Genomic DNA, 22,344 nt, shown 5'->3' with positions numbered 1-22,344 from the left:
GGTACTGTGCAGAGGAGACAAGAAGCCATGGGAACCTCTGGCCTGGCATCTTGCAGCTCATATATGGTTGATGCCCCCTCTGAAAAAACCTACCAACAGCCATCTGATCTCAAGATGAGAGCAAAATAGTTCCTTGATATGCATTAGAAATGCACCAAATTTATTAGACTTGCATTAATTCAAGGATACTTCTTCAAATATTGATGGAGGGCCTGTTTTTATGACCAACACTGTACTCCAGTGATGATATGCAACCATAAATGGACTTTCCTTTGGGAAGTTCAAAGTTTTGATTTGTTTAAGGTAATACCGCTTTTATCATCCCAATTTTATAAACTACAAAGTCAAAGCTTGGAAAGGTTAAGCAACTTGTCCAAAGTCACATAGTTTGCTAGTGAGGCCCAAAGTAGTCTGACTCCCACACCCACTAACCACTGACTATAGCTTCCCTTGACTTCTTTGACATGTAATTTATATAATAAAACACACAGATCTTATGTGTTCAGTTTGATGAGCTTTGGCATCTTTATATTTCTATTGTGTCTACCACCCAAAGCAAGATCTAGAATATTCCTATTATACCAGAAAGTTCCTTTGTGCTCCTTTCCAATCAATTCTGTTTGACTTCTAGTCATGCCCCGCCAAAGGCCATGGCTTCTTGATTCCTATCTTGTAGATTTCACCTGTTCTAGAACTTCCTATAAATGGAATCATACAGTATGTACTCTTCTATCTGGCTTTTTCCCCTCAAAATGTACTTAGGGACACCTGGGTGGCTCAGCGGTTGAGCATCTGCCTTTGGCTCAGGGCCTAATCCCAGATTTTCAGGATCGAGTCCCACTTTGGGATCCGTGCATGGAGCCTGCTTCTCCTCCCTCTGCCTGTGTCTCTGCCTCTCTTTCTGCGTGTGCCTCTCATGAATAAATAAATAAGATCTTAAAAAAAAAAAAGGAAAATGTACTTCAGGCTCATCCATGTTATTGTGGATATAAGCCCCTTTTTCCTTGTCATTACTGAGTGGTATTCCATAGAACAAAGATACCACACTTGTTTGTTTCTAGATTGATGGAGAGTTAGGTTGTTTCTGATTATGAATAAAACTGCTGTATATATATTCTTTTATAGATCTTTGAGTAAACCTATGGTTTCATTTCTCTAGGGTAATTACCTAGGAGGGAAATTTCTGGGTCATAGGTAGGTGTAAGTTTGTGAGAAACTGGCAGGTTGTTCTCCCAAGTGATTTTGTCCTTTTACCCTCTTGCAAGCAGCAAGTCCAGATTCCAGTGCCCTATGTTCTTGCCAACATTTGGTGTTGCCAGCCTTCCTCATTTTAGCCATTCTGGTAGGTGTGGAATGGTACTGTGGTTTTATGATTCATATTTACTTTGAAGGTCACTGTAGAATAATCAAGGGACAGTGATGAGACGTACTGCAATTGAGCCAAAACAGAGAGTGGAGTTTGTCGAGGAAAATGATTCTGATTTTGGTGCAAGATGGATCTTGTATTGAGGGGAACATCAGGAGGACCCTGGCCTCTGTGTTCACACTACATGTGTCTGGCTTTCCAGTTCTGTAGACACATCCCATTCATTAGTCATTGGATGCGGCTTCTTTCCATACTTATTTTGGTTGGCTCTCAGGGGAGATGCAGGGGTAGACCCAGTAAATTCCCATGCTGCCTAAGGTATGTGTTCATAAGTGGCTTCAGCAGTCTGGGCAGGAGGGAAGTTATGTGGCCCTCACCTGTCACAGGTGGCGTGCTTTAAATAGAATTGTCACTATTTACATTTGTAAATCTATGGAAAAATAAGACAGATTTTACTCAGGGTCTTCTGTGCTTTGATAAGTTGCCTTAGCCTATTCACACCAGGAGAAGGAGGGGTAGGTGTGTCAGTCACCAGTTTATGGCTGAAAGAGACCTCGGAGAGGCTCCACGTATTTGCTCAAATCTAGGAACCTAATGGATAGTTTCCTACTGCAAGAGAATCCCATATTCTTTCTACAATACTACAGATGTTTCCTTCTTATAATAAATCCTTGAGCTGGAGATTTGAGAAGACACCTCCCCCTGCAAAAAAGACAAACTTTCACTATTTGATATTTATTGACACAGGGATTAGCTTATTGACTGAAGTTTCAAAAAAGTCCCTATTTTTGTGGAATCTGTAGATAGAGATTTCTCTACTTCATTTCTTTCTTTCTTTCTTTTTTTTTTTAGAGAGAGAGAGAGAGAGAGAGAGCAAGGTAGGAAGGGGCAGAGGGAGAGGGAGAGAGAGAATCTTAAGCAGGCTCCACACTAGTGCAGAGCCTGATGCTGGGCTCAATCCCACGATTCTGAGATCATGACCTGAGCCTAAATCAAGAGTCGGAGGCTCAACCAACTGAGTCACTGAGGTGCCCCGAGATTCCTTACTTTAAAATAAAAATGTGTTCCATGGGAATAAGGGGCTACGATATGTGTCAATTCTGCCAGGATAAATTTAAGTCCCACAGAGCATGAGTTATCCAACAAAAGACAAAAACAAAGTCAACCTTGAGGTAAAGGCTCCAGGTGGGTTGGAGGTCTTGCTGAAGAAGAAGCAACACAACTGCTTCCCCAACCAGCATTTACTCAGACTGGTGTTGAGACTCATTGAAACACATGGTGTAACAAGCTGGAAACTCCTGTTCGTCTACCTTGTATAAGTCATGATAACTCAGAAGCCCTTGGGTTTTGAAGATACTAGTCTGTTTGGTGCTTTCAGAGCAAGTGAACATACCTCCTAACAGCGGTAGGAGGATGTGTAAAGCAGTAGGCTAGCGGTCTGCTCTGGCTAAAGGGAACCATGTACTTAGGGAGACTACTATTAACTTGTAGGATTCGGCATCAGCAGGGCCACTTGAATCTTGCAGAAATGATATAAAAAGAGGAACAGTTTGCGGGAGACAACAGAGACATTGTCTCTCTATGTGACTGTCAGATGAAACTCCAGGTAATGATGTGGCAATACCACCAGGTATGACACGGTAGTACAGTTGACCCTTGAATGATGTGGGGTTAGGGGTGCTGACCTCCTGCCCCACTGTTGAAAATGTCTCTGTAACTTTTGACTCTCCCAAAATTTAACTACTATTGTTTTTTTTTTTAAATATTTTATTTATTTATTCATGAGAGACACAGAGAGAGAGAAAGAGAAAGGCAGAGATACAGGCAGAGGGAGAAGTAGGCTCTGATGTGGGCTCTGAGCCTGATGTGGGACTCAATCCCGGGTCTCCAGGATCATGCCCCAGGCCGAAAGCAGGTGCTAAACCGTTGAGCCACCCAGGGATCCCAACTACTAACTATTGTTGACCAGAAGCCTTATCAATACCATAAACAGTCTATTAACATATATTTTGTATGTCATAGGTACCATGTACTATATTCTTGCAATAAAGTCATTTAGAGAAAAGAAAATGTTATTAAGAAAATCATAAGGAGGGGGGATCCTGGGTGGTTCAGTCAGTTAAACATTTGCCTTCGGTTCAGGTCATGATCCCAGGGTCCTGGGATTGAGCCCCACATTGGGCTCCCTGCTCTGTGGGGGGCCTGCTTCTCCCTCTCCCTCTGCCCGTCCCCCTGCTTGTGCTCTCTTTCTGTCAGATAGATAAATAAATAAACAAAATATTAAAAAAAGAAAATCAAAAGGGAAGAGAAAATACTTTTACGATGTTATATTTGTATTTATTGAAATAAAAAAAGTCTGTATAAGTAGACCTGTGCAGTTTAGACCTGTGTTATTCAAGACCTGTATTGTACCATCAACAAATAAAAAATAAAAAAGAGAGTGCAGAATGGAACACTGAAAAACAAGATTTGTTTGGTAGAGATGAATATGGCTTGAGCTCTGGTGGAGCTGTGTGCTTTGGGCAGCAGAAGCTGTCAGTGCTCACAAACATGCTCACAGCAAGCCAGATGGGTTACTCCTCAGGCCCAGGGCAGACTGTCCATCACCCATCCCAACATAGAATATTTATGGTCAAGCCATGGAAAGACATGCCTTAGAGCTCCTCTGGCTCTAGTTTGAGCCTATCTGATATTTTGTTTTGTTTGTTTGTTTGTTTGTTTGTTTTTTTGCAGTGTGGGCCCAGCATGGTCAGGTCCTGCTGTGGATGATGAGGGCTATAGGTGCTGCTGGGGCTCTGATGACTGCCTCTGCCCTTGCTGAGGTGCTGAGGCTTTGGCTTTGCACAGTTGCTATGATAATCAATCTCCAGGCTTGAGAAGGTCTCCTGCTCTTCTTTCTCAAGCTCTTCCCCTCATCTGACTTCCTGGAACAGCCACTCTCCCGGGTGCCCCCAGTGAAGCATAACCATCTTGCCCCTTCTGATGGGCTATGTCATTGGATGGTATCTGGTTCTTGAGCTACTTTGGGCAAGAGGCTGCCTCTTGAGATTTGGTAAGAATTTACAAAGGGCCTGAAATGTGCCAGAAACTGTGGTGCGTGTAGGCAGATAGAAGAATAAAACAGGTTCCTGATTGGGAGGAGTTTAGTGGGACACAGATGTGCAGTCAGATAAATACAACAGGGTATGTGATGAATGCAAACTCCCCACAGGAGCACTCTTGGTGTAGTGGCTTTGGTTTGGGTAGTCGTTTCCCCCACTGGGGGCAAAGGAGGACAACTGAGGGGCATGAGGCCCTGGCCTGGGTTCAGGGAGGGACAGCAGGAGACCAGCCCCAGGTTTGCCTTCACACTCTTGGGGGAAGGAAGGGCAGAGGCTCCTACACAAGGGACTCAGTCTCTGGAAGCACTCCTTGCAGCTGCTTCTTTCTCATGTCCAAGGCAGAAAGAGCAGAAACAATACACAGAGCCCCTTCCAGTGGCAATGAGGGGCACCAACCCTCCGGGGCCTCCCAGGTAGGTTGGAAAGCGCCAGGCTCTGCCACGAGTCTCTCCCTGAAACTCCTACCAGCCTGCTGTGTGTACCCTGCCTTGAACCCATGGCATACCAGTGAAACTCCTGGGAAGTGACTGGGTTGTAGTCTATCTCTAAGGGCAAGCACTGTGTCTTTTTCACCCCTGTGTCCCTTCCCTGATCTAGAACCCTGCAGGATAACACTCAAAGAGTACTTACTGCCTGCCAGGCACTGTGTACCTTATTTCATCCTTAAAACACCCCTAACGAGGGTGGGCCTATCCTCTATTTTAAGACGAGGGACCGAGTCACACAAATGTTAAGGGCCTTGCCCACAATCACTTGGTAAATAGAGGAACCAGGATTCAAATCCACGTGGGCAGACTCTACACTTTATGTGAAGCTGTGACACCACCAAATGGCTTTACATTGCAGTTAACTCTCTTTACTTATCTGGAAACTAAAGCCATGCCCTTCTGGATGGATGCTGGTTAAAGCCTGTTTAAGAATTTGATTAGTTGCGGAAATCAGCTCAGCTCTTCTTCCAGGAAATGCAATAAATCGGCAGCACTCACCATAGCTGAGATGATCAACGGATCCCTCTGTCTCCTAACCTCAAACCCACACCATCTCCAGATTCTTATGTGGCTGTTTTCAACATTCCGATGATGAAATTGTGACAGTGGAATCATAAAAATGTGTCAGCAGGCACACACACGCATCCGCACACACACACAGTTACTTCTACATGGTTACTGTAAATCAAAAGGCATCTTGGTCAGGTTACGCCAGGGCTACAGCTTCTGGAAAAACCCAGAGGGAATTGCTGAGGCAAGGCCAGCCAGGCAACCCCACAGGCGGGTCCCACACTGTCGCTTTCCAGATGTTTTATCAGCTCTACTAAAATGAATATTACTCTTCCATTTAATTTTTCTGCCTGGGTCTGCACCTGCTTCCTGGAGGTAAATACTAATCAAAACAAGGCTGAGAATCAGTCCTCGGGATAGAACCTGTCCTGAGCACATGTCACAGGTTCAAGACCACTTGTCACACACTTGCTCCTTTGCAGACTCCAGGTTACAGATGGGCCCCAGGAACAGTCACTCTGAACTCATCTTGTACCTTTTTTTTTTTTTTTTAAAGATTTTATTTATTTATTTGAGAGAGGGAGAGCACGAGCAGGGGGAGGGGCAGAGGGAGAGGGAGAAGTAGGTTCCCCGCTGAGCAGAGAGCCTGACTTGGGGCTCGATGCCTAGGACCCCAGGATCATGACCTGAGCTGAAGGCAGACGCTTAACCGACTGAGCCACTCAGGTGTCCCCATCTTGTACCTTTTATTTCAAGACTCGCGCCACTCCTCATGGAGCAAAGTTTAAGGAGGCACTTACTCTCAGGAGCTGGCCTTGCACTTACATGATCTTTTTTTTTTCTTTTTTTTGCACTTACATGATCTTGACGGTGAGCACCTCCTGAAGAGCAAGCACCTCAGAGTGGATGCCTCCTTCAATGTTGCATGCTGGGCACTTTGCTCTAACCCTGGCCCTGACTCAACCTTTTCTGGGTTCATGGCATCTCTGTAAAATGTGTGTAGAGTGATGTGCAACCTCATTCTCAACAGCCCACGTGGGATTCAGAATGATCCAGAGCACAGGCATTGGGTTCTGAGCTTGCTCTGCTCCTGACAAACTATGTGATGTTGGGCTAGTTCAATAAGCTCTCTGAACCTCCTGGTTTTTCAGCAGTAATTGAGGATAACTCCTGCCTCCCCTATAGGGTTGTCATAAGGATTAGCGAGGCTAAGTGGTATGCTTAGGTCGGGGCTGGGCACGGAGTATGCGTGCGTGGTATGGGGCACTCAGCCAATTAAACAGGGTTCATGATCATTATCACTACTGATGGTGCTGAGACCATCCTGATTTACACTGAGAGTTAAGATATGTAATTTAGAAAGTAATCTTCCGGGAACCTGGGTGGCTAAGTAGGTTGAGCTAACCTCTGACTCTTGATTTTGGCTCAGGTCATGATCTCAGGGTCCTGAGATGGAGCCCCACGTCAGGCTCTCTGCTGTGCATGGGGCCTGCTGAAGATGCTCTCTCTTCCTCTTCCTCTGCCCCTCCCCCACACTGCTTGTGCTCTAAGGGGAAAAAAAGTGACCTTCCAACACTTTCATTAAAAACAACAGCCTGAATGCAAGTTCTCGTTTGCTTCTCACTGTGTTGAAATGGAGCAGCGTGCCAGGCGTTCACCCAAGAGCCTGTCTTATTGCCTGGCAATGCACTTCCTGAAACTCTTACAGGGTCCAGAGTCCAAGTGTTCCAGAAGCCATAGATGAGCAATAGGAAGGGAACCTCACACCAAGCAGACTACCCAGGAAGGAAAAGAGCTGGAGGAGGAGGGGAAAAGAAGGTGGGGCTCACTTACTGCTTTCGTTCTGTGGATGTTGGACCAAAACTTGAAATTGCAGCCGGAGGATCCCCGGATTTTGGGCATCTTGGTCACAGCCCTGCAGAGAGAGGTTGAAGTTCCCAGCCATGTTCCCGGGCTGTTTGTCCTGCAGCCTGAACACCTCGGGGTTGGTGGTGGAGCCCGGGATGTAGTACTCCACCCGCTCCTCCTTCTTCTCGCAGTTGGAGACATTGAAGCGAAGGAAGGAGACGCTGGCCCGCAGGTGCGCGGGAATGACAAACTGCCACGTCATGAGCTCGTCCTCCGGGAAGCCATCTGGGTAGTTGGCAGACATCAGGGTTGCTGAGCCTTCACCCTCAAACACAGATTCGATGATGCACAGTCCTATTTGGGAGGAGGACCCAAATGAGAAAGAATAAGAGGTGGTTAGAACGTGCCCTGGTTGCTCATGGCTGAGAGGCAGCAGGGTTAGGAAGCGTTGAGAGCAATTCTCAGGTCCTAAGCTCTGGGCGTTGTCTTATCTCCAATGAGGATACATCAGAGGCGGGTGACTAAATGCTTAATGACCAACCCAGAGATGGGGTGGGGGAGCCTTAATTTGTAGTGTCTGTCCATTTCCTTGCTGTAAATATTCCCACCATGGCTGATTTCAAGCTGCCAACGTGACATGAATGCGGAGTCTGGAGCAGATGGGCAGTAGCTCCCCATTGTATGGCATTTCCACTGTAGAGGTGTGTTTGACATAAGTAACCTCAAGAGCACAGGTAACAGTAAAATGTAGTGAACTCATTAGGAAGTGATGAGTTAAAAAAAAAAAAAAAAGGAAGTGATGAGTTTTGAGTCTTTATTACCTTTGCTTGTAAGCAAATTTTTAAAATTAATTAATTAATTAAGATTTTATTTATTTATTTATTCATGAGAGACAGAGAGAGGGAGAGAGACAAAGAGGCACAGACACAGGCAGAGGGAGAAGCAGGCTCCGTGCAGGGAACATGATGTGGGACTCGATCCTCAGCCAAACCGCTGAGCCACCCAGGGATCCCCCCTAAACGAATTTATTTTAACTGTAAGTCTGCCTAATTTCATTTTTGTTAACGGCCCTGTTTAGCATCAGCTCGCAGAATTCCTGAACCTTCAACCATCAGCTGTCGTGAACTGGTGCGAACCGGATCCAGGACACCACGGATACAATTACATAAAAGGTGAAAGGGCTACAACTTGGGACTAAGACATGAGACATGAGGTAATCCAGGGAGGTGTGGAGGGCCAGTTCCACTTCACGTTTTGAAAAGAAGCCTCACAGCACAAAGGGCCAAGAAAAGAGAGTGGGTGCACAGTTTGTTTCACAGAGAAGGGTGGGTTCACACCAGGAGATCCGCACCACTTCTGGAAGAGTGGGATCTTCCTTCAAGGTAGTCACAGGAGAGCGCTGACATCTGCCCGTTTCTGACCTAGAACCGTGTGTTGTGTGTGTGTGTGTGTGTGTGTGTGTGTGTGTGTCTCAGCCTCAGCAAACAGTGGGGATGGAGGGGTGTGCTCACGTTTTATAGAAGATCGGTTTGCGATGCTGAAGCCGGAGATGTTCCTATTGTGAAACCAGGGCAAGTGTAAGGCCATCTTCACCCCTTCTTGCATTTTGATGCGGGACACAGTGCCGTTGCTGCAGAAAGTCCCTATCTTGACAGCGGTGGCATCGATGCGGCCGCTGATGGAGTGAGTGACCCCGTCGGGGCAGCTCTCCCCGGGCCCGATCTGCCTCAGGCGCGGCGGGGCGAACTGTAGCTCTAGACCAATGCTCTTGTGAGCTCTCACGTCCCAGATGAAAGTTCTGTTGAGGGTGGGCAGCGTCGATGTTGAGGGCTGAAGCTGAACCTCGCCAAACGGACAGGGGCCTGCCATGCAGTCTGAAACACAGTCACAAAAGCTCGCTTGGTCACAAACACTACGGGGCCACTCACTGCCTCCCCTGACCCCTGGGGTGATTGCTGGGGGCCCCCCCCGGCAGGCAGATGCACGATCTCCTGGCTGTGCCTGTGTCAGTGGCCCAGAGCTAGCTCACTCTTCTTGGGGGGCGTATGTGTGCTCGGGCTGGGGGAGCCCCTTTGGGCTAGAGAGCCTGAGGGGGCGCCCTGCACCTGCTTCCCCTCCCATGGTGGGTAGCAGCCCACAGCCAGTCACCGCCCGCAAGGCAGGGGTGAACCAGCCAAGCCTGACCTCCTCCCTTCGAGTGACACAACCTGGCGAGGCCTTCCTGGAAGCCGGACGGAGACCCTTTGTGACAGAACCAGTGCGATGGGCTAGCCCAGGTCCCCTGGGTCTGAGACAGTCACGGTTTCACTGTTCCAAAGGCACAGTGCCGAGTTCCACCTTTCAAAACTGGTTTTTCCATCCACATACTCCTCAACACACTGAGAACACTCTGAACTTACGAGCCCCCTTAATGGCTGGAGCCCAGAGGCCCAGTGATTGTCCTGCCTCGTGGCTGTAATGCTGCTGTTTTACCACCACTGCAGTTGAATTTTTCCTTTTTTAAAAGCTAATAGCCAAATGACATCCTTTGATGTATTTTGTTTCCTAAGCCTTTTATTTTTTTTTTATTTTTTTAAAGATTTTATTTATTTATTCATGAGAGACACACACACACAGAGAGAGAGAGAGAGAGAGAGAGAGGCAGAGACACAGGCAGAGGGAGAAGCAGGCTCCATGCAGGGAGCCCGACGTGGGACTCGATCCCGGGTCTCCAGGACCACACCCCGGGCTGAATGCGACACTAAACCACTGAGCCACCGGGGCTGCCCCTGTTTCCTAAGCCTTTTAAAACAAAGCAAGAAATGTTGCTCGCAAGGAAGAAATGGGCCTGTGGAAGAAGTGATGAAGGCAGATGGAACAGGGAGACTTGGTTGTGTCCAGTGTGGGGAATCTGAAAGGTGCAGTGGCTTCAGGCCCCTGTTGCAGGGATCTTCCTGCTCCTAGTGCTGCTCCAGTGGGGTGTCTGAAAGGACTGCCAACTTGAAGTGGGATTATGGGAGAATTTCAGAGCTGGCTAGGACCTCTGGGGTCACTCACACTCAAACTCTCAATTTTGCAAAGTACTCCTTGGAATCTGGGTGACCAGCATGTTTGCAGTACACACAATCCCGGGACGAAAGCTCAGGCTGTGTTTGGTCTGCCTGAGCTCTTGCAACACATTGCGTTGCCTAACCCATGAAACGGGGTGAGATGATAAGGTGACAAAGGTGGCTAAAATTAGTTTTTGTGTATGGGCAAAGATAGGACCTATTTTTAGGAGCTCATGGAGACTTCATGATATTAAGCCACCTTTGGGGCGCCTGGGTGGCTCAGTAGGTTAAGTATCTGCTTTCGGCTCAGGTCATGATTCCGGGCTTGGATTCCAGTCCTACGTCAGGCTCCCTGTCCACCGAGATGTCTGCTTCTCCCCTGGCCCCTCCCACCAGCTTGTGCTCTCACGCTCTATCTCTCTCTTTCTCTCAGATGAACAAATAAAATCTTTAAAAAAAAAAAAAAAGCCACCTTTTTCAGAGCTTTCCATCCATCCATACCTCCAAGTGCCCAGGGCCACATGGATTAGCTCCTGCTGGGGGTCTCCTGAGATCTCTTCACCCTTTTTATTTTTTTTAATTTTTAAAAAAGATTTTATCTATTTATTCACGAGAGATACATAGAGACAGAGACATAGGCAGAGGGAGAAGCAGGCTCCATGCAGGGAGCCCGATGCGGGACTCGATCCCCGGACACCAGGATCACGCCCTGAGCTGAAGGCAGATACCCAACCGCTGAGCCGCCCAGGCGTACCCCTTCACCCTCTTTAGGCAGTGATTTTCTTTTTTATGCTCTGGCACATTTTGATATTGGGGTTTTAAGAGCCTTATTACATTAACTAAGAAAATCCACCTCTTTCCGTGTTCTCGAACAGGGGTCAGCAAGTCACAGCTCATGAGCCCGGTTCAGCACAATCCCTACCACCGAGCATAAAGATGTGGGATGCCACTGCCCAGGCGTTTCCCTACTACCAGTGGCTGACTCACGCTGCAACAGTGGAGCCCAGTGGTTGGGACAAAGATGATCTGAGATATTTACTATTCAGCCTTTACCTCCTCTGGAATGGTTTCAATATCACAAGAACTTATCTTCCTGAAGTTTTACAGGATCCTCTATGAAACCATGTCTAACTAACCCAAACCCTGCTTTCCCCCCTCTTGGACGTGGTTTCCAATATCCTCTTCCATTATTTATTTTTTCAGGTTCCCTAATTTTCTATGAGTCAATCTGGCTCACAACACTTTCCCTGCAAATTATTCCTTTTATTCAGATTTTCATACTTATTATAATAATGTTGTACATAGTCTCTTTTAGAAATTGGCTCTGCAAATGTCATTCAATCAACATTTATCCTTTCAATGCTGTATATTTGTATTTTTCTCTTTCTTTTTTTCCAGAGGACTAGTCAAGATGTGTCTATTTAATTAGTCTTTATAAAAACCATGCCTTAGCTTGAGTTATCAGATGTAGTTCTAAAGCTGCTGGTAATACTTTAATTGCTCCTTTTGTTTTTCTGAACTTCTTTTTTCTAAGGTTTATTGTACTCCCTTTTCTTATCTATTGCCCGATTCATTTATTTTCAATGAAAGGCAAAATAAATTTTTCTGGGTATGGCTTTGATTGGATCTCAAATAGTGTTCTCCTTGTTGTTATGACCTCTAGGTTCCTAGCCAACATGCTCACCTAAAGCAATTGGGAAATGATAGATTTAATTCTTTCTGCCTGGTGATTATACCTTATGTCAATCTCCTATCCTAAATTCAAATTATAAGGAATAACAATAATCCCAAATAGCCATAGTTTGTTACCTTGTGTGTCAAACATTTTGAGTCCATTAGTTTATTTCACCCTCAAGAAAGCCCTGTTGGTTGGTACAATGACTTATTTTACAGTTGAAAAAAAACCAAGTCACAAAGCAGTTAAGTGACTCATTCAAAGCCACGTGATGAGCTCACATGATCAGGAGCCTAAAGCTTGAAGCCAGATCTAGCTCTCTCAGCCTTAAAGCTACTGTTTACCCCATTGTGTCTCTCGGACCCACCTTACCACACTTATGTCCTCAACCTTCCAATTTCTTTCTTTTTTTAAAGATTTTTAAGTAATCTCTACACCCAGTGTGAAACTTTACCCTACAACCCTGAGATCAAGAGTCATAGGCTCCACGAATTGAGCCACCTGGGCGCTCCCAATTTCTTTGTCTTTCAACTCCTTTGCTTTTTTTAAAAAAAATATTTTATTTATTTATTCATGAGACACACACACACACACACACACACACACACAGAGGCAGAGACACAGGCCGGAGGAGAAGCAGGCCCCATGCAGGGAGCCCGAGGGACTCGATCCTGGGTCTCCAGGATCACGCCCTGGGCTGAAGGCAGCAGCGCTAAACCGCTGAGCCACCTGGGCTGCCCCTCCCTTGCTTTTTTGCTCTTCATCAGCAACATTTTAGCTTAAAATTAAATTAGTTAATTTAAATTTGAATTGAATTAGGTTTAAAACTTTTTTTTAAACAATCTTTTTATTTTTTTTAAAGATTTTATTTATTTATTCATGAGAGACACACAGAGAGACAGAGAGAGAGAGAGAGAGAGACGCAGAGACACAGGCAGAGGGAGAAGCAGGCTCCATGCAGGGAGCCTGATGTGGGACTTGATCCGGGACTCCAGGATCACGCCCGGCCAAAGGCAGGCACTAAACCACTGAGCCACCCAGGGATCCCCCAAAACTTTTTTTTTTAAGATTTTATTTATTTATTCATGAGAGACACACACACACAGAGGCTGAGACACAGGCAGAGGGAGAAGCAGGCTCCATGCAAGGAGCCTGATGTGGGACTTGATCTTGGGTCCCCAGGATCACACCCTGGGCTGCAGGCGGTGCTAAACCGTTTCGCCACCAGGGCTGTCCCAAAACTTTTTTTAAAAAAGATTTTATTTATTTGTTTGAGAGGGAGTGAGTGAGAGAGGGAGCATGAGCAGGGGCAGGAGCAGAGGGAGAGGGAGAAGCAGGCTCCCCACTGAGCAGGGAGCCTGATGCAGAATTCAATCCCAGGACTCTGGGATCATGACCTGAGCTAAAGGCAGACACTTAACGGTTTGAGCCACCCAGGTGCCCCTGAACTAAATTAGCTTTAAAGTTTTAGTTTAACAACTTTAAACTTTAGTTTAAAAACTTACAGCACCTCAGCTGGAGCATCCCAGACCTGAAGCTTCAAAGATCCTTAGCTCTGTCAAGAAACAGTGTGGCACAGGGGTGGCAGGTAAAGCCTGGGGCCAGCGTACCTGGGTTCTTGTCCTGCTGTGACTCATTAGCCATGCTAACTTAGGTGAGTTTTTGTGTTTCTCAGAGAGCTGTTTTGTAGATTCAACAACTTAAACCGTGGAAAGCACTGAGAACCACAAACAGCCACATACCAGCTAAATAGAGCATGGGGTTTCAGCATTTGAGGCTGGTTTAGCCCCAGAAAGAGAGGCAGGGAGGCCAAACAGTTGGTGAGTGTGTACTTACCAATATTCTTCTGGATATCAATGACAAAGTGATTCTCTGGGTCCTGGCAGCTGAAGGAAAAGATCTCTTTTTCTCCAGATTTGATGGTCAACGTGGTTTTATGTCTTTTAGAATTGATGATGTAACAGGGCTTCACTGGCAGAGCTGGGGTCCCAGGCTTTATGAAAACTGTAATGCCACTTCCTTGTGGCAGGGCAATCTCAGAAGCTTCTAGAGGAAGGAAGAAACATGGAGTGAGCAGGACAATTTAGGTCTCCAAACTTACTGCTGTCCCCTCTGTTGGTCCAGGAAGGATAAACCCTCTTTGACAACTTTGTTCCCTCCCTCCTGGTCTGAGAAGGGAGGTGATGTAACATGACAGTGCTATCCTGACCAATGGGAAAGAAGCAGGCTATTGCTGATGGGGTGTTGACAAGTGTCTCATTTGCATTATTATTTTTTCTAAAACTTAAAAACACCGGACCACTTCCTTAATGTTTTGAGCAGTGAGCACAGATACCCCATCTGTGTAGCATTAAATAGCAATCAGAGAAACTGTCACACCTCTTCTCATATGACTAGACGAAAGTCCATGTACAGAAACCGTCTATCTATACAGGGACATATTTGTTGGCAAAGAGCTGCTGTCTCCTGCTCTGAGAGCTTTACATGCCCAGTATATACATGTAAACCATAGTGGAGGCTGGGAAGAAAAAAAAATATTTTTTTTGTTTTTTTAAGAAAAAATTTTTTAAAAAGATTTTATTTATTTATTTGAGAGAGCAGTGGGGAGGGGTAGAAGGAGAGGGAGAAGCAGACTCTTCCCAGAGCAGGGAGAGGGACTGGGGCTGATCCCAGCACCTCAAGATCATGATCTGGGCAGAAACCAAGAGTCAGACGCTTAACCAACTGAGTCACCCAGATGCCCCTAAAAAGTTACTTATTTTATTTATTTTTATTTTTATTTATTTATTTTTAAAGATTTATTTATTCATTCGTGAGAGACACAGAGAGAAAAAGAGGCAGAGGCACAGGCAGAGGGAGAAGCAGGCTCCACGCAGGGAGCCCGACGTGGGACTCGATCCCGGGACTCCAGGATCACACCCTAGGCCAAAGGTGGTGCTAAACCGCTGAGCCACCCAGGCTGTCCCCTATTTTGTTTTTAAAAATATTTTATTTATTTATTTGAGAGAGCGAGAGAGCACAAGCAGGGGGAGGGGCAGAGGGAGAGCGAGAAGCAGGCTCCTCGCTGAGGAGGGACACCCACGCAAGGCTTGATCCCAGGACCCTGGGATCATGACCTGAGCTGAAAGCACACGCTTAACCAACTGAGCCACCCAAGTGCCCCTAAAAATTTATTCTTTAAAATCAACTTGAGATATAATTCATATACGTTAAAAAGGGCCCACTCATTTTAAGAGTTGTAACAAATGAATATACATGTGACCAGCACAATAGTCAAGATATAAAAACTTTTCATGACCCCTTTTCATGTCCCTTTATGGTCAACCTTGGCTTTTGGTCCCAGAAAACTATCCATTGCCTGATCTAGACCCTCCTATAAACAGAATCCTACAGTGTATTCTCTTTTGTACCTGGTTTCTTTGCCCAGCACGCTTGTGAGTTTCCGCAGGGATTGGTAGTGTGTTTCTTTTTACTGATAAGTAGTATTCCATCATCACCATAAACTACGGTTTATTTATCCATGCACCTGATGAGTGACATTTCAGGTTTTCTAGTTTTTGACCAGCCATGTGCTTTAATGTTATCCAAACTACTAGCCTGCATGAGTGTCATATACATTTTCCCTCTCACGGGAAGGTATGAGCACACTTGTATTCCCCAGGCCAGCTGCTGTGTGTGATCATACATTGGGACTACTGTCAACGTCTTCTTGGGAACCTGTCTCCCTTGTTCGCTCTGCTGTAGCCTGGCCAGCCGGCAGCTCTTTATATAGTGTGGGAATTGATCTGTGATAACGAACTGCAAATATTCTCTCCATTTTACCATTAAGACCTTTACCCTCTTTGGGCCTCTGTTCCTTATTCGTAAAATGAGGGGGTTGGGCTAGAATAACTCTATTTACATTTCCTGCCAGCTCCCAGTCTATGACTAGTATCTGACTAAGTGAGAAGTGACTTTGCAACTGTAAGCATTCCAAACCACTGCCCAGCAGTGACACATGTCTCAGAGCGCCAGGGCACCAGCTCAGGTGCCTCCCTGATTTTGCTTTCAAGATGGCTTAGGTGCATTTTTTGGAGCAGAATGTCCCAATCTCTCCACCTTTAGCTTGTACTCCCTCTCTTCTTTGATCACTGTGCTCAGGCCACCTTTGCTTTCTTTCTTGAAAACACTAACCTCAAAAACAAAAACAAAAACCCACTAATCTCTCTCCCATCCCCAGGGCCTTTGCACATGCTGGTTCTGATTTCTTTCTTTTTTAAAGACTTATTTATTTATTTATTTGAGCAGGGAGCCTGACATGGGGCTTGATCCCAGGACCCCAAGATCATGACCTGAGCTGAAGGCAGACGCTTAACCAACTGAGCCACTCTGGCGCTCTGGGTCCTGATTTCTAAAATGTTCTTTCTCTAGCAAGGCTTGGGTCCTTTTTGTCATTCCAGTCTCAGCTCAAAGGTCATCTCCTCAGAGCAGCCTTCCCTGACCAGCCCCCTCAAGGGCTCCCCTCACCTCCCACTTCCAGTCTTCCTGCTTTATGTCCCTCCCCGCTCTAGTCTTTGAGAGCACGTTGTTACTTGTTCATCTGTTCTTGCTGTCCATGATCAGAATGTGAGCTCCTTCCTACCGGAAGGCAGCAAGAATTTGCCTGCCTTTTTCAGTGGTAGCCTCGGGATCCAGCCAGTGCCTGGTGCCCGTGTGGAAGCAGAAGTCACAAGCCTCTCAGCAGCTCCGGGGAAAACGAAAGTCTCCAAATTCTTGTCTTGGCTGCCTCTGGATGTACCTCACAGACATACCACCCCTCCAGGATTTCAGTCTGGGCTAATAAATCTTGGTGGGAACCAGGGGCTCCGAGCTTCTTAATTAACCGCGAAAACACTCTCTGAGGCAGAGGTTTATTTACTCCAATGCTTCATTTTCAAGCCGTGTAGCCATTTAGAATCTTCTGAGATGAGAGCTGAAGGCCCAGGGGTTCTTTAAAACATCAGATGAAAATGAATCTAGATCCGTGTTCAGAAACCCAGTTGTCAGAGTGATATTCAACCGGTATATGTCAACCTTCTGTTCTTTTTCTATAATTGTAAAAATGTCTTTACCATGCTATTTGCAAAAAATTCTTGGGACACTCAGTCTCGGGAAGGCATGGCATGCTCTCTCGTGGCCTCCAACCCCGAGGCTCCAGTCGGGCTAATTCACCATCAAGGGAAGCTGTGTCTAGTCTCAGGACTGCAGCCCAGCTAGCTAGGTTATCAATTTCTTCTCCATTCTTATTTCTCCCTTGTGTTTACACCCGTTGGCCACAGCATTATTATTATTATTTTTTAAAGATTTCATCTATTTATTAATGAGAGGCACAGAGAGAGAAAAAGAGGCAGAGACACAGGCAGAGGGAGAAGCAGGCTCCATGCAGGGAGCCCAACATGGGACTGGATCTGGGGTCTCTAGGATCAGGCCCTGAACTGAAGGCGGCGCTAAACCGCTGAGCCACCAGGGCTGCCCATGGCCACAGCATTATTTAAAAATTCCTCACTTGAGGCACCTGGGTGGCTCAGTCAATCATGCATCTGGCTCTTGATTTCAGCTCAGGTCATGATTTCAGGGTCTTGAAATGAGACTGCATTGGGCTCCATGCTGAGCGGGGACTCCGCTTGGAATTCTCTCCCTCTCTCCCTCCCCTTCCCCCTGCCCCTTTACCAATGCATGTGTTTGAGCAAGCTCACTCTCTCAAAATAAATTTTAAAAAATTTCAAATTAAGTGTTAGACTCTAAGCAGATCAGCAGTTGCCTGATGGGGATGTAGGGGGAGGTGGGGGCAGAGGATAGAGGCACCAGGGGGAGAGGAGCCTTTGCAGGATGAAAGAACCACTCTGTATCTTGACCATGGAGGTGATTACACATTGTATGCAAATGCCACAATTCATCAAACTGTACACTTAAAATTGGTGATTATAGATGTAAATTATGCCTTAATAAACAAAAAAAAAAGGGAAAAAACATGTATTAGGAAGATTGTGTTTTTACACAAAGTAGGCACTTAATAAATGAAACAAAGGGTTGTCATGACCATAATTAAAATATGGTTTAATAATATTTTGGAGTGGGCCTTGTTTCTCAAACGGTATGTGTGATATTTTCAAATATCTTTAAATTAGATTTCAAGAACAAGGCTGATCTCACCACGATGTCTCCGCTCAGCTTTTCCTTCCTACAGACCTGTACCCCCAACTAATTCTGGGTGTATAACAATCGTTCTATTCTTGATGACAGCCAAAGAAAAATGGATAATCTCTTTTAGAAAATTATTTTTCAGGGTGCCTGGGTGGCTCAGTCAGTTGGGAGGATCCTGGGATCGAGCCCTGCATCAGGCTCCCTGCTCAGTGGGAGGTTCTGCTTCTCCCTCTGCTTGTGCTCTCTCTCTCTTGCTCTCAAATAAATAAATAAAGTATCTTAAAAGAAAAGAAAAATTATTTTTCTTTTAGAATCTTTAGAATTGTCTGGGTTCATAATATGTTCTAGGGGCCCATGCCGGATGCAAATGATTTAATGACAAAAATCTCTGGAGTTCCCGCCCCTAGGGAGTTAATAGTCTAGATGAGGGGTTTCTTTTGTTTTGTCTTTTTGTTGTTGTTGTTTTTTTTCAAGATTTTATTTATTCATGAGAGACACACACACACACACACACACACACAGAGGCAGAGACACAGGCAGAGGGAGAAGCAGGCTCCATGCAGGGAGCCCGACGTGGGACTCGATCCCAGGTTCCCAGGATCAGGCCCTGGGCAGAAGGCGGCGCTAAACCGCTGAGCCACCCGGTCTGCCGTTTTTGTTTTTGTTTTTTAAATATTTATTTATTTATTTACTTGAGAGAGAAATTGGGAGGAGGGGCAGAGGGAGAGAGAGAAAATCTCAAGCAGAGTCCCTGCTGACCTCAGAGCCCAATGTGGGGTTCCATCCCCCAACCCAGAGATCATGACCTGAGCAGAAACCAAGTCAGACACTCAATCGACTGAGCCACCCAGGGGTTTCTAAATGGTCTCTGGAAGGCTTCAAGAATGATAAAATCCCAGGGTCCAGGATGCTCATCACAGGACCTGGGAATCTATATTGGAAACACTTTTTTTCCCTTTGTGCTAGGAGGTAGGGATTCAATTTTACTATTTTTTCTCATATGGAAAGCCAACTGAACACACCAATCCTTCTTTCATGAATTGCAAATGCTACCTGTTTATTTATATTTTTTATTTTGGGTCTAAATAACTGAGATTTTTCAGGGATCCCTGGGTGGCTCAGCAGTTTGGCACCTGCCTTCTGCCCAGGGCATGATCCTGGAGTCCAGGGATCGAGTCCTGCATCCGGCTCCCTGCATGGAGCCTGCTTCTCCCTCTGCCTATGTCTCTGCCTCTCTCTGTCTCTCTCTGTGTCTCTTATAAATAAATAAATAAATAAATAAATAAATAAATAAATAAATAAATAAAATCTTAAAAAAAATAACCGAGATTTTCATTCTAACTCATTTTGCCAACCAAGAAGATGAACCATTGAAAGGGATCAATGGGTCACTTCAGGTGAGCATTATTTTTTATCATCTCACCATGTTTCTGCCGCCCCAGTGGCCAACCCAGTACATTCCACCACGCAGCCATGGTTCACAGCTCTCCTCAGTACCCCAGATCAGAGAATCCCTACACAGCTTCCCAGCTCACTGCCCAGAGGAAACACACACACACAGTAAAGCCAAAGCTCACCCACTTTTGCAATAGGAGGGGATGATTTACGTGACAGGCTGTTTCCTGGGGTCATGGCCAAGGACACATCACCCACGGGACTGCCTCCCTCATCCTCAATGATGTATATATTAGCAGAGGGGGCAGATGGGGAGTGAGAGGCTAAAGATCCAACTATGGACATGCTTGATTTCTGGACTCCCCTTACTCACCTACACCCAGCTCCACCATTCCGTAGCAGAGACCCTCATGGCTTGAGTAAAATAACATAACTCATTACAGATGCTTTGAGTTTGAGAATGACATGTTGCTTGCATATTTCCCTCTTCTACACTCACCATCATTAATCCTACCTTGAAACCGGAAATCCCAACACTGTGGAATAAATCTCAGCCATCCACCACAGCCACCCCCAACCAGGTCAGCACATGTGAGGGCTTGACAAATGCAGTGTAGTTTAAAGAAAGTGATTGGATGTTTTCTCCTTCAGCATCTCTTTCTTTTGCCTCCCCAGGAACTTGGTATTTCTCTGGAGTAGTATTTGGGAAGATCTATTATCCAGGTTCACAGAAACTCAGACAATGCTCTAAATTCTGGCAGATTTTGAGGTCTTCCGGGTTGAAAGACATCCAAGCCAAGGCTCACGGAAGCAGCGTGTGGGCTCCCAGGCTCCCAGCTGGTGCTCATGAATCACACCTCTCTTCTTCAGTCTCCTGCCTTCGACCTCTCCTTATTAGGACAACTTTGTTAGTTTCTGCCTCACCAGCAGCTTCTCTGGCGGGAATTTCTGATAGTTTTAATCACCATTTATTATTCACCATTCATTAATCACCATATCACAGGATATTATACAAATGCCCCTGTTATATCTTCACCCTGCTGTCCTATTTCTTTCTTTGCAAGGGACACGCATCCAAGGAAAAGAGACTCCGAGAAAAGGATTCCAACAGACATAAATTGGGGAAGTTATTTGCTCTCAGATTTGTCAAGAACAGTTTAAAAGACTGACAAATGTGCTTTAAAGATTTTTTAGATGGGTCAGAACCAGCGGCCTCAATTCTTGGGTGTGGTTCCTTGGCAGAAGCTTGACTTCCATTCACTCTCTGTCCACCAAAGACAGACCAAGCAGCTCCCAGCAGGGCCTGGGTCCAGCCCAGGCAGGAGGGGACACCTATTTAGATGGATGATGTCTTGCAGGAGAGCCCAGGATGTCGAGGGAGACAAAATGCAGAAGCCGAATGGTACAATCATGAATCAGCGTGGCTGATCAGTCACAGCCTGTGTGGGAGTCAGATTCCAAAGCAAGTCTGTCTATAAGGGGAAGAGTCTTTCTGGCCAAAACAGCCCCATCCCCATCCTCTCTTAGGAAGATGTCTCATTGCACATCCACACCCCTCTCTCAAGTCCATTGGCTCTGGCTGTTGTTTGCTCATCCGTGGAGCGGATCCCTGCTTCTCGGGTTGAGCACCAGACAAAGTAAGGATTTGATTTTAGGCACCAGGTTTGCAAAATACATTTTGTTAAACTGTAGATGATCCCTCGGGGCATGGGATGCTCAGACCACGAGAGCCTGAGGAAGTGACATTAGCAGAAGGGACAGTGCTCTCAAATAAAGAGAGCCTCACACCTCTCCACCTCACATCCACCCTGTGGCGACATTCACACCTTTTATACAGTCTCTTCTGCTTTTAGTCCCTGCAGAAAGCAGTTGCTGAATTCATGTAAGCTGAGTATACATGTGCCTGCCTGCCCCGCCAGACCCCACCTGATAGCCAGTGACTTGAAGGCACCAGGGAAAATCGAGAAACTCTGAAGACACTGAGGGTCAGCTATTCACAGTCTAGGGGTGGTGGTCAAGGAAGGCTTCCCATTGGAGGCACAACTTAAGGTGGATCTTGAAAAATCAATAGAAGTTTGCCAGCCAGGGATAGTGAGATGGGTGTCAGGAAGGATAGGTGGAGGGAACAGCAGGTGCAAAGACACAGTGGTATGAAGAACATGGATCCAAGGTATTTGTTCTGGCTGGAGGGCAAGAAATATGTGGGAAGAAGAGGCTGGAGACAGACAGGGACCAGGCTGGGAAGGGGCGTGGTCATGGCCATGCAGTTTGGGCTTCCCTCTGTGGACTAGCATAACTTAGCAGCTTTGCATGATAGTTAAGAGCTTAGATTCTAGAATCTGACTGCTTGGGATGGATTCCTGGCTCTATCACTCACTAACTGTGTCTCCTTGGGCAAATACCTTAACTTTTCTGTACCTCACATTCCTCATCTGCAAATGGAGAGAATACTGGCATTATTGTAAGGACTAAAAGAGTTAATACCTATGAAGTTGCTTAGAACGGTGCCAGGTAGAGATCAAGGTTAGCTGCTATTATTGTTGATAGTTGAAAGCCCAGGGCTGGGCGGGGAGGAGGGTGAGGCAGGTGAGGCACCTTGGGGCAAGCTTGAAGGAAGCCTTCCCTCGCAGGGTTGTGCAAGTGTGGAGGCCTCCCTAGCTTTTCCACGCCTTCCTTGCCCTGGCTCGGCCCTATTCACTGCTTATCGAACCTTTTCTATGTATGTTGACTTGTGGGATCCAGTAACCCTTTGTGGCTCAGAGATATGACC

General features: G+C 46.1%; 1 protein-coding gene and 1 long non-coding RNA gene across 2 annotated transcripts in view; one reads left to right on the top strand and one right to left on the bottom strand.

The window, feature by feature from the left end:
• CDCP1 (CUB domain containing protein 1) overlaps positions 1-22,344 on the bottom strand; it is a 57,229-nt gene that overhangs the window by 14,422 nt on the left and 20,463 nt on the right. The window contains exons 2-4 of the mRNA XM_072786536.1: positions 13,854-14,063; positions 8,825-9,187; positions 7,299-7,667 (exon numbers count right to left, since the gene is read on the bottom strand). Of these exons, the coding sequence (XP_072642637.1) occupies positions 7,299-7,667; positions 8,825-9,187; positions 13,854-14,063 (942 nt within the window). The remainder of the gene's footprint in view (positions 1-7,298; positions 7,668-8,824; positions 9,188-13,853; positions 14,064-22,344) is intronic.
• Positions 8,390-11,968, top strand: LOC140610449 (uncharacterized). The gene is made up of 2 exons (XR_012012100.1): positions 8,390-8,485; positions 11,218-11,968. It is a non-coding gene; the product is annotated as an uncharacterized lncRNA (long non-coding RNA).

This window comes from Canis lupus, chromosome 19, assembly GCF_048164855.1.
Source record: "Canis lupus baileyi chromosome 19, mCanLup2.hap1, whole genome shotgun sequence".
NCBI lineage: Eukaryota > Metazoa > Chordata > Mammalia > Carnivora > Canidae > Canis > Canis lupus.
The sequence above is the reverse complement of the archived record's forward strand: the minus strand, read 5'-3'. Positions and strand labels throughout refer to the sequence as shown.